The 14,768-nt window shown below is 49.0% G+C and overlaps 1 protein-coding gene across 2 annotated transcripts in view; it reads right to left on the bottom strand.

The window, feature by feature from the left end:
* The window catches only part of ECSIT (ECSIT signalling integrator), a 51,131-nt gene extending 36,674 nt beyond the window's left edge, over positions 1 to 14,457 (bottom strand). For both annotated transcript variants that reach the window (XM_029585121.1, XM_029585124.1), the window contains exon 1: positions 14,374 to 14,457. In XM_029585121.1, coding sequence (XP_029440981.1) covers positions 14,374 to 14,442 — 69 coding nt within the window. In that variant the 5' untranslated portion in view covers positions 14,443 to 14,457. The remainder of the gene's footprint in view (positions 1 to 14,373) is intronic.
* Positions 14,458 to 14,768: the final 311 nt, after the last annotated feature.

Below are 14,768 nucleotides of genomic sequence, written 5' to 3'. Positions count from 1 at the left end.
GAGGAGACAGCAGCTCCCTGAGCCAGAGTATGAATACAGCATGGAGAGCCGACGAGAGACCGCAGCTCCCTAGCCAGAGTATGAATACAGCATGGAGAGCTGACGAGAGACCGCAGCTCCCTAGCCAGAGTATGAATACAGCATGGAGAGCTGACGAGAGACCACAGCTCCCTAGCCAGAGTATGAATACAGCATGGAGAGCTGACGAGACCCCGCACGGGAGGAGACAGAAGCTCCCTGAGCCAGAGTATGAATACAGTATGGAGAGCTGACAAGAGACCGCAGCTCCCTTGCCAGAGTATGAATACAGCATGGAGAGCTGACGAGAGACCGCAGCTCCCTAGCCAGAGTATGAATACAGCACAGAGAGCTGACAAGAGACTAGAGGGGAGGAGACACCCACAATAGGAATACAGCAGGCCTTCTGTGGAGTACTTTAATAAGGGTTTTTTTTTTCCCCGAGACAGCCAAGACCAATGTTTTCCCAGCAGCAGACACACACACACAGCTTTCATCTTCCGCCCCTGCTTTCGTCACCACAGCGGGATATATAACGCTACTTTTAACATTGAAATCTCTCATGAGAGTTTACTTTTGCGTGGTGACAACGCGAGAGCTCGGGGAGGCATCTCCCACGCCTTACGGATCCACGGACGAGAGAGACTTGAAGGGGCCTGCAGCTTCTGGAAGCGTCTGGGCTCCTGCTGCTGGAGATTCCTCACATCCATATAAAGCCCTGAATCACGGCTGCCCTGGGCTACATTCAAACTGTTTATAATACTTTCTTTTTTTTTTTTTTCTTTAATTCTCTGCATTTTTTTTTCCCTTTTGCCGTCTCCTCCTCCCTCCTGGGCAGTCCTCCCCGCCTGTGCTTCCCTCCTAGATTTATGGGCCTCAGACCGGGCTGCAGGACTTATAAGGAAAGCCTTCGGAAGGCAGGAAGCTCCTTGGCCAAAGTTGGCCTTTCGTATTTGCTGCTGCCGTCCAGAATTTAAAACCACAGGAGTGCACCTTAAGGAAGGGCCCACACAAGAGAGAGACCCCCAAAATTTCACAGCCACCCCCTGCAACTCGAGAGTGGGGTCCTGTCACACCCCCCCCCCCCCCCCCCCCCAAAATTCACAAGAAAGCGAGACGGTGGGGCAAATTTCTTCACAAGCCTCCAGAGCTGGAACCGTCTTCTTCAGCTCAGAATTCAGATGAGCAAAAGATGGCGTTTACCAGGAAATTGAAGTGGCTACGATTCACAGACGCCTCGTTTTTATTCGCTCAGCTTCACCTCTGTGCGTGCAACAGACCAAAAATGACAGCCGCGCTGTTCTAATTATGGTCATTGGAAGCAGCGTGGCATGGGAGCTAATTACCTCCCACGTCCTGCAGCTAACTAGTAACCACTACCACCTCCCACGTCACACAGCTAACTATGTACAATTACTAAACCCGTGCCATGCAGCTAACTAGTAACCACTACCACCTCCCATGTCACAGCCAACTATGTACAATTACTAAACCCGTGCCATGCAGCTAACTAGTAACCACTACCACCTCCCATGTCACAGCTAACTAGTAACCACTACCTCCCATGTCACACAGCTAACTAGTAACCACTACCTCCCATGTCACACAGTTAACTATGTACAATTACTAAACCCATCCCATGCAGCTAACTAGTAACCACTACCACCTCCCATGTCACACAGCTAACTAGTAACCACTACCTCCCATGTCACAGCTAACTAGTAACCACTACCACCTCCCATGTCACTGCTAACTACATACAATTACTAAACCTGTGCCATGCAGCTAACTAGTAACCACTACCACCTCCCATGTCACAGCCAACTATGTACAATTACTAAACCCGTGCCATGCAGCTAACTAGTAACCACTACCACCTCCCATGTCACAGCCAACTATGTACAATTACTAAACCCGTGCCATGCAGCTAACTAGTAACCACTACCACCTCCCATGTCACAGCTAACTAGTAACCACTACCTCCCATGTCACACAGCTAACTAGTAACCACTACCTCCCATGTCACACAGTTAACTATGTACAATTACTAAACCCGTCCCATGCAGCTAACTAGTAACCACTACCACCTCCCATGTCACAGCTAACTAGTAACCACTACCTCCCATGTCACAGCTAACTAGTAACCACTACCACCTCCCATGTCACTGCTAACTACGTACAATTACTAAACCTTTGCCATGCAGCTAACTAGTAACCACTACCACCTCCCATGTCACAGCTAACTATGTACAATTACTAAACCTGTGCCATGCAGCTAACTAGTAACCACTACCACCTCCCATGTCACAGCTATGTACAATTACTAAACCTGTGCCATGCAGCTAACTAGTAACCACTACCACCTCCCATGTCACAGCTAACTATGTACAATTACTAAACCCGTGCCATGCAGCTAATTAGTAACCACTACCACCTCCCATGTCACTGCTAACTACGTACAATCACTAAACCCATCCCATGCAGCTAACTAGTAACCACTACCATCTCCCATGTCAAACAGTTAACTAGTTACCACTACCTCCCATGTCACAGCTACTAAACCCGTCCCATGCAGCTAACTAGTAACCACTACCACCTCCTACGTCACACAGCTATGTACAATTACTAAACCTGTCCCATGCAGCTAACTAGTTACCACTATCACCTCCCACCTCCCACATCACACAGCTAACTAGTTACCACTACCTCCCATGTCACAGCTAACTACGTACAATCACTAAACCCATCCCATGCAGCTAACTAGTAACCACTATCACTTCCCATATCACAGCTAACTAGTAACCACTACCACCTCCCATGTCACAGCTAACTACGTACAATCACTAAACCCGTCCCATGTAGCTAACGAGTAACCACTACCACCTCCCATGTCACAGCTAACTACGTACAATCACTAAACCCGTCCCATGCAGCTAACCTCTTAACCATTGCTACCTCCCATTTATTTTATTTAAAATATTTTTATGCTGCCCATCACTGCAGCTCTAAGTGGCTAACAAAAGTAAAACAATCAGAAAAAAAGACAAACACAGAACAAAACTAAATATATATAAAAATGTCTGCAAAACAGCAAATATCAGTGTCTCAGTATACCTCACTTGCTTCAATATCATCATTAAATGCAGCTAAAATAAAGTTTTCAGCATTTTCTTAAATATTTTAAAACAAGGTGTTAACCATAAAACCTCCAAGAGAGAGTTCCGCAGCTCTGGAGCAGCTCCCGAGAACGACCTCCCGAGAGTCTCAGAGAGGCGAGCCTGAAAGAGTTCCGCAGCTCTGGAGTAGCTCCCGAGAATGCCCTCTCGAGAGTCTCATCAACGCGAGCCTGAAAGAGTTCAGCGGCTCCGGAGCAGCTCTGGAGAAAGCCCTCTCGAGAGTCTCAGCGACGCGAGCCTGAAAGAGTTCCGCAGCTCTGGAGCAGCTCCCGAGAACGACCTCCCGAGAGTCTCAGCGACGCAAGCCTGAAAGAGTTCCGCAGCTCTGGAGCAGCTCCCGAGAACGACCTCTCGAGAGTCTCAGCGACGCGAGCCTGAAAGAGTTCCGCAGCTCTGGAGCAGCTCCCGAGAACGACCTCCCGAGAGTCTCAGCGACGCGAGCCTGAAAGAGTTCCGCAGCTCTGGAGCAGCTCCCGAGAACGACCTCCCAAGAGTCTCAGCGAGGCGAGCCTGAAAGACTTCCGCAGCTCCCGAGAACGACCTCTCGAGAGTCTCTGCGACGCGAGCCTGAAAGAGTTCCGCAGCTCTGGAGCAGCTCCCGAGAACGACCTCCCGAGAGTCTCAGCGACGCGAGCCTGAAAGAGTTCCGCAGCTCTGGAGCAGCTCCCGAGAACGACCTCCCAAGAGTCTCAGCGAGGCGAGCCTGAAAGACTTCCGCAGCTCTGGAGCAGCTCCCGAGAACGACCTCTCGAGAGTCTCAGAGAGGCGAGCCTGCAAGAGTTCCGCAGCTCTGGAGCAGCTCCCGAGAACGCCCTTTCGAGAGTCTCAGAGAGGCGAGCCTGAAAAAGTTCCGCAGCTCTGGAGCAGCTCCCGAGAACGCCCTTTCGAGAGTCTCAGAGAGGCGAGCCTGAAAGAGTTCCGCAGCTCTGGAGCAGCTCCCGAGAATGACCTCTCGAGAGTCTCAGCGACGCGAGCCTGAAAGAGTTCCGCAGCTCTGGAGCAGCTCCCGAGAACGACCTCCCGAGAGTCTCAGCGAGTTCCGCAGCTCTGGAGCAGCTCCCGAGAACGACCTCCCGAGAGTCTCAGCGAGGCGAGCCTGAAAGAGTTCCGCAGCTCTGGAGCAGCTCCTGAGAATGCCCTCTCGAGAGTCTCATCAACGCGAGCCTGAAAGAGTTCCGCAGCTCTGGAGCAGCTCCCGAGAACGACCTCCCGAGAGTCTCAGCGAGGCGAGCCTGAAAGAGTTCCGCAGCTCTGGAGCAGCTCCTGAGAACGACCCTCCCGAGAGTCTCAGAGACGCGAGCCTGAAAGAGTTCCGCAGCTCTGGAGCAGCTCCTGAGAACGACCTCCCGAGAGTCTCAGAGACGCGAGCCTGACGCGCAGGTGGTACCTGGGAGGACCTCAGAGCCCTTGGTGGTTTATGAATACGCGATGTACCAAACACGTCACCAGCATTTTCTCATCACCTCCTCCTCTCTTTGAACATATAGAAAGTGATCTCATATACTCTCTTCATTACATACGAACCGTTGTGATCTTTATGACATGAGTTCAGGCCAAATTGGAAAAACATCCTCAACAGAGACGGCATTGATCCATTGATGAGCGTTTTTACGCCGGATTCTAATCTATTTTGAAATTATATACGTTGCTGGGGTGTGGGGTAAATGGGGGAATGTTATTCCAGTTTGTCCTGAACTCGTATGATAAAGAACACAAAACGGTCATATGTAACGACAGGTACTCTCTATATGTCAGGAGAAGAGAAACGTAAGAAGTAACAGCTGTTCCGATGCGATGGCATCTGTAGTTTTCCCCCACGTGAAGACGTCTCTCTCTGCTTTATCTGGAAATGTAGATTTGTATTTAACTTTCTCAGAGCTGCGATAGTAAGGGTTGGACTCTCCCTGCTGAAGGAGCTTTGCCAAGCGAAACGTTGGGAGCCAGTACGTTGTGGGGTTTTTTTTTTGTTTTTTTTATAAATGGCTGGTATGTGTCGGTGTGTGTGATGTATGGGTTTTGTTTTAAGTTGTTTTGTTTTTTGGTGATATTGTTTAGTTGATATATATAACTCAATTTTCAAAAAATGTATTTTGTATTTTTGGATGAATAAAAAATATATAGATTTTTTTTTTTTTTTAAATATATCATTTTTGTGTTTTGTTGCTTTGATTAAAAGGCAAAGAAAACCAAATAATCTAAAAAGTGTTCATAGGTAAAAATCCTAGGCTGATCTGCTATACAGAAATCTTCTTAACTAAGTGCAATTTGTAATAGCCAGCCGTAATCACCACCAAGGTCAGTGCAGCCATCGAAAGTTCAGTCAAAATATAATAATACCCGGACCCTTAATTTGCATTAACAACTGGGATTTTGCAATTTTCAAAAACAAGAAAAGGAGGAACCTTAGGATCAGATGTACTGGTCCTGCTCTCTCTCCTCAGCACCATCATTTCACTTTTCCTCTCGTTCACCGCAAGACCATTATATGCCCTAAGGCACGGTTTAGCATCAACACGGCAGAAAGAAAATAATCCCAAAGTAACTGAGCAAGCAGGAAGGAAAAGCTGATCATCTGCATAGATGTGGTAGCCCTCCTACGTCACACAGCTAACTAGTTATTTACTACCTGTTCCACTCTGCTAACTAGTTCTATAGTACCTGTTCCTGGAACCTGCTAACTAGTTATTTAGTACCTATATCACTCTGCTAACTAGTTTTTTAGTACCTGTTCCACTCTACTAACTAGTTATTTACTACCTGTTCCACTCTGTTAACTAGTTCTATAGTACCTGTTCCTGGAACCTGCTAACTAGTTATTTACTACCTGTACCACTCTGCTAACTTATTACAATTGCTGCTTCTAGTCAAATACAGCAAGCTGGTTAGTTACTAGCTCCATTAGAGAAAGCTAACCACGTCACATATCTAATCAGCTACTGGATTCTGTCATTCGACTAAACTAGTCACAGTTAATAGCCCCTGCGGCACATCTAAGTAGTTACAGTTTACTACCCTGTGATACAACCAGTCACTGGTACCTGTGACGTAACTGGCTCCTGACACACACCTGACACCAGGTTCCACATACCGGCTCGTCACAGAAACGCAGAGGGCACAGAAAGTGTGAAAATATCAGAGGAGACTTCAGCTTAACGCAGAGAGAGAGAGAGCAGGGGCTGAAAATAGCAGAGGAAGCTCCAGCAGAGCGCAGAAGCTGGAAACGGGGGGGGGGGGGGAGATTCAAAGATAAAAGCCGAAGGCTGGAGACTCCTGTAAAGCGCTGGGGACTGGTGAAACACAGAAGGCAGCGTTGTAAGCCGGGTAAATACTCGGATGGAGTAGGGCACGACATGAAATATGCTAAACCAGCAGCAACGTTTGTTTATCAGAACAAATAAAGAGCTAAAGCTAAATCAAAATGTATTTTTAGCCAGGATGAAACAGGGCAGCATAGAATAAGCCTGGCGCTTTCCGCAGCTGATCAACTGAGGCCAGGGGCGCTCGTCACCGGCCTCCCAAACTGCATCACCAGGTTTTATTGGATTCTCCGCTCACCCTCCTGGCATCCCCTTTTTTGTCTAGGATCAGGGGGAGGGTGACTGCAACGAGGAGGCTGAGAATTTTCATTGCGAGAGAGGCGAGGATCATCTCTCAGTCTGCTCATGGCTGCAGGAGGTAGATGAGTGCACACCTCATGATTCAGAATTTTGTTCTCTTGGGATCTCGGTATCAGGAACTGGGCTTAATGACAAAGGGAGCACGCGTCACCGAGCCTCAATTAAGGATAACGCAGCTGCTCCATATTAAGTGTCTGAATGACACGCGTCTCTCTCTATAGGCTCATACATCAGTCTCCGTATCACCCCCCCCCCTCACAGAATGTCACACTATAGGATTGTTACACCCGTCCCCGTGTCACCCGCACAGGTTAATGTTTCTCTATAGACTGATACACCCATCTCTGTGTCACCCGCACAGATTAATGACTCTTTATACACTGATACACCCTTCCCCGTGTCACCCGCACAGATTAATGACTCTTTATACACTGATACACCCGTCCCCGTGTCACCCGCACAGATTAATGACTCTTTATACACTGATACACCCTTCCCCGTGTCACCCGCACAGATTAATGTCTCTCTATAGACTGATACACCCGTCCCCTTGTCACCCGCACAGGTTAATGTTTCTCTATAGACTGATACACCCATCTCTGTGTCACCCGCACAGATTAATGACTCTTTATACACTGATACACCCATCCCCGTGTCACCCGCACAGATTAATGACTCTTTATACACTGATACACCCTTCCCCGTGTCACCTGCACAGATTAATGTCTCTCTATAGACTGATACACCCGTCCCCGTGTCACCCGCACAGGTTAATGTTTCTCTATAGACTGATACACCCATCTCTGTGTCACCCGCACAGATTAATGACTCTTTATACACTGATACACCCTTCCCCGTGTCACCCGCACAGATTAATGACTCTTTATACACTGATACACCCTTCCCCGTGTCACCCGCACAGATTAATGACTATTTATACACTGATACACCTGTCCCCGTGTCACCCGCACAGATTAATGACTCTCTATACACTGATACACCCGTCCCCGTTCACCCGCACAGATTAATGACTCTTTATACACTGATACACCCTTCCCCGTGTCACCTGCACAGATTAATGTCTCTCTATAGACTGATACACCCGTCCCCGTGTCACCCGCACAGACTAATGACTCTTTATACACTGATACACCTGTCCCTGTGTCACCTGCACAGATTGTCTCTCTATAGACTGATACACCCGTCCCCTTGTCACCCGCACAGGTTAATGTTTCTCTATAGACTGATACACCCATCTCTGTGTCACCCGCACAGATTAATGACTCTTTATACACTGATACACCCGTCCCCGTGTCACCCGCACAGATTAATGACTCTTTATACACTGATACACCCTTCCCCGTGTCACCTGCACAGATTAATGTCTCTCTATAGACTGATACACCCGTCCCCGTGTCACCCGCACAGGTTAATGTTTCTCTATAGACTGATACACCCATCTCTGTGTCACCCGCACAGATTAATGACTCTTTATACACTGATACACCTGTCCCTGTGTCACCTGCACAGATTGTCTCTCTATAGACTGATACACCCGTCCCTGTGTCACCTGCACAGATTAATGTCTCTCTATAGACTGATACACCCGTCCCTGTGTCACCCCCACAGATTAATGTCTCTCTAGAGACTGATACACCCATCCCCATGTCACCAGCACAGATTAATGACTCTTTATACACTGATACAGCTATCCCTGTGTCACCCACACAGATTAATGACTCTTTATACACTGATACACCCGTCCCTGTCACCAGCACAGATTAATGTCTCTCTATAGACTGATGCACCCATCCCTGTGTCACCCGCACAGATTAATGACTCTCTATACACTGATACAGCAATCCCTGTGTCACCTGGGCAGATTAATGACTCTTTATAGACTGATACACCCTTCCCTGTTTCACGTTTATGTACTAACATTGATCTATGGACTGATACACCCAACGGTCACTTGCATAGATTAATGTTTCTCTAGAGACTACTTGCACCACACCAACTAGTGGAAGACCTATCAATTGATAATATACAGACCACCCAGCTCTTCTGGTCCTACCATTAGATGATACGATTTGATCTACAGCCACTGTAATCCCAGAAAGTCAAAGACAAATATAAAAAAAAATCAGGCCAACTTCACACATAGCCCCAGAAGTTTTCCTGAATGTTGTAGCAAAAATAGGATTTTTGTCCATAGCACCACCTCAACCATCCCCTTTGTCACTGGAACACAGATCTGAAAACAATAATGGACACAATTGCCCCAGCAAAGATCCGTCAGATCCAATACTTTGTATACACCATAATAATTAAAGGAACTGAAAATAAGGACATAAGAACATAAGAACATGCCATGCTGGGTCAGACCAAGGGTCCATCAAGCCGGGCATCCTGTTTCCAACAGTGGCCAATCCAGGCCATAAGAACCTGGCAATTACCCAAACACTAAATCTATCCCATGTTACCCAGGAGAAGGCTTGAGCAGAAGTGGGTGGAAGTCATCTCCCCAGGCTGACGGGAACAACTGCAGATGGCTCCTCGCTGCCCTTCACGGAGCTATGACTGATGCAAAGGTGTCACACTACACAAACAACCAACCAAGAAAAAAAAAAAAGCTCACCGAGGGAATTATTCCTGATAGTCAGTAAGCTCCTGGGATCCAGCCCCTCCCTACCACTTTAATAAACTAGCTCATTTCTTTACTGATAAGACTGCACACATCAGATCAGAGATGGGATGCAGATACAGGCGGCTTCCTCTCACCAACTCACACACCCCCTTCTCCACCTTTCATGCTCTGCTAGAGGAACAAGTCAATGCCTCAAAGCTACAACAACGTGCCAGAAGGACCACCGCCCAACCATCCCTACTCAACTGCCTCCAATCCATGAATGAATGGATCTGTAGCAGGTGGTCACCTAGCAGAATAACCATCTTGTCTCCGGTCTTCCATTCATCGAAAAAGCCATACTACAATGACAATAGACCACCACTACCAATGCAGCTTCAGGCCTCACCACAGCACAACGTGCGCTAAGCCCAATCGATGAATTCGGACTCTGCAAAGGATTGCAGACTAGGAGCCTTACACGAGTGCTCACAGAAACAGAGAAATGACGGCAGAAAAGGACCAACGGTCCAGCCAGTCTGCCCAGCAAGCTTATGGTAGTTTCTCAACTTATCGGTTTCCCAGATCGTCAAAGTCAGGGCCCTTTTTGGTTTCTGTTTCACTTCAATTCCTCGTTACCTCCTGCCGTTGAAGCAGAGATCAATGCTGGAGTTGCATCATTGGTTAAAAGGTAGTAACAGCTGTATCAGCAAATTACCCCCCTATGCTCGTTTTTCCTGACCGCAAAATCCAATGCCCTTGTTGGTTGCTGCCTGAACCTAACTCCCCTTTTCCCCCTGCCGATGAAGCAGAGAGCACTGATGGAGCTGTATTAACAGCATAAAGGCTTATTGGTTAAGGGTAGTAACCACCATATCAACAAGTTACCCCCATGCACTCTTTCCTTCATTCACATCCTTTAGCCTTAAGGGATCCACAGGGTTTATCCCAGGCCCCTCTGAAATCTTTCACTGTTTCTGTCTTCACCACCTCCCAGGCATCCACCACCCTCTCCATGAAGAAATATTTCCTGACGTTGGCTCTGAGTCGTCCTCCCTGGAGTCTCATTTCGTGACCCCCAGTTCTACTGATTTCTTTCCAACGGAGAAGGTTTGTCGTTGATTGTGCATCATTAAAACCTCTCAGGTATCTGAAGGTCTGTATCCTATCTCCCCTGCACCTCCCTCGACCTCACAGTGACTTTTGAAACTGTAGACCATGAGGCCCCTCATTACTCGCTTGACTAGCAGGCCCAGCACTGACCTGGTTTAGATCTATCTGAATCACTCCCAGACTATCACTTGGATCTGCACTATCGTACGTCCATGTTTTCTCTTGTGGGAGTACAGCAAGGATCTGTTATCACCCACTTTGTTCAACCCTGAAGCCCAAAGTCCTGGCAGTGACCAAAAATCAGCTTTTTTTCCCCCCCCCAACTGCACCAAGGTCAACATCTCCATCCTTTCCTTCGAGGGCCTTTGCTGCAGTCATCCAGGCCTGCATGATCTCCTGCTTGGACTACTGTAATTCACTCTATATTGGGAATCCCAATATAAACTAAACTGGGTGCCTGCAACTCATCCAAGAAGGCTGCAGCTCTAATGAAGCCGAATGTAAGCACGTTTGACAGCTCACACCAATCTTAAAAAACTCTGCACTGCCATCCAGCTCTCTACCTCGCCTACGAGGCCCTCGAGGGCAACACACCACTGATCTGCCCTCTGCTCTCGAACAAGCCTGTCAAGCTTTACCAAGAATTATGCTTCATAAGCACCAGAGAGGACTTTCCTGGGGTCGGTCCCAATCCCAGGGACCTCTCCGTCACCCAATATCAGACAAGCCCCTGACTTTCCGGCTTTCAGAAAGCTATTGTCGACACGGCTTTCAGTCAGCTTTTGGCCCACCACCACCACCACAATCAGAGCTATGAACTGTACCTCCTGCCAATGATCACTGCAAACAATTTGGTTCCCCATCTGATGCACTCTGGCTCCTGTACTGCGATCGACCTAGTCCCCTTTATGGAGGTACTGAGACTCCCCTGTACCTTTTGTTTCACTGGCGACGTAGGAATTATGAATACTGACCTGCTGCAACCCAGTGGCTGTTATCACCTGTCTGTGTGATTATGAATGTACCGACGTCTTATTTAACCACGATGTTAGAAGTACTACTATTGACCTGCTGTAACTAGGCCTCTTATTTACAGGATTATGAACGTCAACCTTGATGTGCCGTAACACGCCTTGAAACCGCTGGCCGGGGAGGCAGGACGTGATGACCGATGACCCATCCCCGTGCCACCCGCAGATTGATGTCTCTCTCTGTAGACAGATACACTCATCCCTAGCACGTGCACCGATTAATAGAAACAGAGAAAATGAGGGCAGAAAACGACTAAAAGGTCCATCCAGTCTTGTGAAGCGGGACCACCACCGCTCTTCTCTAGTCACTCAGCACCACTCCCGTTACCAGGGATCTATTGAACATGGCCAGAGAAGCAGCTCACGAAAGATCTCATGAATGGGGACCACCACTAACTCTTTTGGGGCATCCAGAGGTATCGTCTCCCCAAGGGTCAATAAGGGCCCCAAGCTGATCAAGGCCACCCGGGGAGCGCTAGGCACATCCTGGGGCTGAGGCACCAGGGGACCAATGGGCAACGGGGGGCCCCCGAGGGTCCAGTCAGCTTGGGCTGGGGCACGCAAGGCCCCAATGGTGCAGAGGGCACCGACGGTCCCTCGTCCCCTGAGGAGTCTCTGATGCCCTACGCTTCGGTGCCTGACGGGCCACTGAGGGTTTGTGGGGTGCCAGCACCAACTGGGTCGGGAGGACACCAAGGAGGGCATAGAGCTGATCCAATAATGGTTCCAACCTGGGTACCACCGGCGCCGGCATCTGTGCAGGAACCAGCATTGGCCAAGATTCTGGCATCAGCGAAAGCACCGGAATCGAGGGAGGCACTGGTGCCGGGAGCTCCAGCTCTCTGTCATGCAAAGCACGTTCCACCGTCAAGGCGCACTTGACGCTCAAGCTCCACCTCGAAAGCCTCTGATGAAAGGATAGGCTGAGAGGGGAGAGGTGAGGCCAGCCAAGGAGAATCTACGCCCGACACCGGAATCCATGTGGACGGCCTCGGGCCACTGGATGCAATGGGGGGGCGAGGCCTCCTCCGCCGTGGCTGCTTCGGTGGTAAGGCGGCAACCACCGAGGCCAACCTGAGTCCTGCACAGCGTAAAGATGGAGAGCGATGGCAGTGCTTTCAAGACCTCCATTGGTGCACGGCCCGGTCTTTCCCCGGCGCCGAGGACAGAGATGACGATCCCGAGGTTGACTTAGAAGAAATTGACACCGGCCGACCTCCAGCACCCCTCTCACCTGAAGGCCCCGGAGGAAGAGACACCGAAGGGACGAGCGGTTCCCCCTGATCCTTTGGCGTCGATGGCATCGATGCCGGAGTGGAAAGATCAGACTTACCTGATCCGAAAACCTTCTCCATTCTTGTCCAGCCAGGCACGGCAGCCCTTCAGGGTCATCTGAGCACACAATTCATAGCCTCGAACACTGTGCGATGCCCCCAGGCACAGGATGCACACATCATGTGGATCCGTTAAGGATACAGTCCGAGGGCACAGACGGAAACCCGAGGCCACCATTTATTTAACGTGTTTTGTATACCGTCATTCGGTTTCACCATCAGAACGGTTTACAGCAACGTGAAACAAGGTTAAACATCATCCAAGCAAATTGTTGTGCGGTAGGGATGTGGTTTTTGGGATTTGAGTGTGTGTTGATTACATATAAAATTGTTGATACATATAAAAATTCTGACATACAGCAAATGTTTGTACATATAAATTATTTTCACAAATAAGAGTGGGGTTAAACCGGTGAGGAAGAAAGGAATGTGTCTAGGTTGTCCGAGTTATCCAGTTGGGTGAGTAAATGCAGGGGATTACAAGTTCAAGGTATACTTAGGAGGGTGTAATGTATATTATGGGGGGTCAGTTGCATATCATCTTAGGTATTCTGATGGTAAGAGTTATTTAGTTGATCGAGGGATGTAGAATTCTTCATGGTGTTGGGTTGCGTGGGTCATCGGTAGACTGGTTGCTTGAGTGAATTTGAGTAGGCTCCGGTGAAGAACCAGGTTTTCAATTCTTTTTTGAAAGTTTTAAATGTTTGGTTGGGTTCTTATTTCAGTCGGTATTGAGTTCCATAGTGAGGGGCTGGCGATGGATACGGCTCTCTCACGGGTTGTGTGGTTCTGGCATGGGGTATTTTTTTGAGGAGGCCTTTATTCGCCGAGCGGAGGTTACGTTTTGGATTGTGGATTCAGATGGATTTGCTTAGCCGATTGTTTTGTCGTCCTATGACCATGTCTAGGAGGCACGCAGAAGACCGCAGGGACAAGACGACCAGCAGATACCGAGGAGAGGAAAAAGGCAAACAACTCGCCGACCGATGGGGAAAAAAAAAGTTATGAGGCCCGGCGCAGGAAGAAATTCAGAAGGCACGCACTTTGTGGAGCATTTCCTGCAGAGGAGAGCTCCAGAACCGCGAAACGGTGGCTCCGCGGAAAAGAAGAGGCTGAGGAGAGACCCCACCCTCCGCGTGGACGGCGGCAAGCTGGGCACGGAATGTTTCCGTGGCCGGGCTCCATCTGATGACGTCACCCACACGCGAGGACCGACTTCCTGCTTGCCCCGGGAGACCAACGTCTCTCTATAGGACCCGATGCACCCGTCCCCGCGTCGCCTGCACGGATTAATACGCATTTATTAAGAGACCGATACACACGCATGCGTTTCACCTCTCGTCCCCTTTTCCAGGCAGCCATACGGACCCGGCACACGCCCGCGAGGGGGGAATAACGAGTCGCGACGGATTCCTGCCCACTGTAGGTGCCCATAAAGCAATACTTTTAATCTTTTACCTGAGAAAAGCCAGTCATCGCTCTCCTCAGTACGAGGCTTTCCTCGATAAAAGGCTTCTTCCTGAACATGTCTAAAAGGTAAAGGCCGGATCTGGGAAAAGCCAAGGAGAAGAATCACTCGGGGGGACGGGGGACCTTGGAGGGTCAGAGCTCTGATTGCACGGCAGCGAGACTCAGCTCCTTCAGTATGGGGGGGGGGAGAAAAAAAAAGTTTTGGAAGTTCTTTAAATATTTGGAAGAGAGAGAGAGGGGGGATAAGTGCATCTCCGCCTCCCTGCCTGGAGCTGGATTGCAGCTTTTTTTTTTTTTCTCTCTCACTCAGTCACAAAGACAAAAGGCGGAAAATATTACCCAATCCATTCTCTAATACCAAGGGGCTGACATCACTGGGACGC

The sequence above is a fragment of the Rhinatrema bivittatum genome, chromosome 19 (genome assembly GCF_901001135.1).
Source record: "Rhinatrema bivittatum chromosome 19, aRhiBiv1.1, whole genome shotgun sequence".
Taxonomy (NCBI): Eukaryota; Metazoa; Chordata; class Amphibia; order Gymnophiona; family Rhinatrematidae; genus Rhinatrema; species Rhinatrema bivittatum.
Note: the sequence above shows the minus strand (reverse complement) of the source record. Positions and strands in the feature narration are given on the sequence as shown.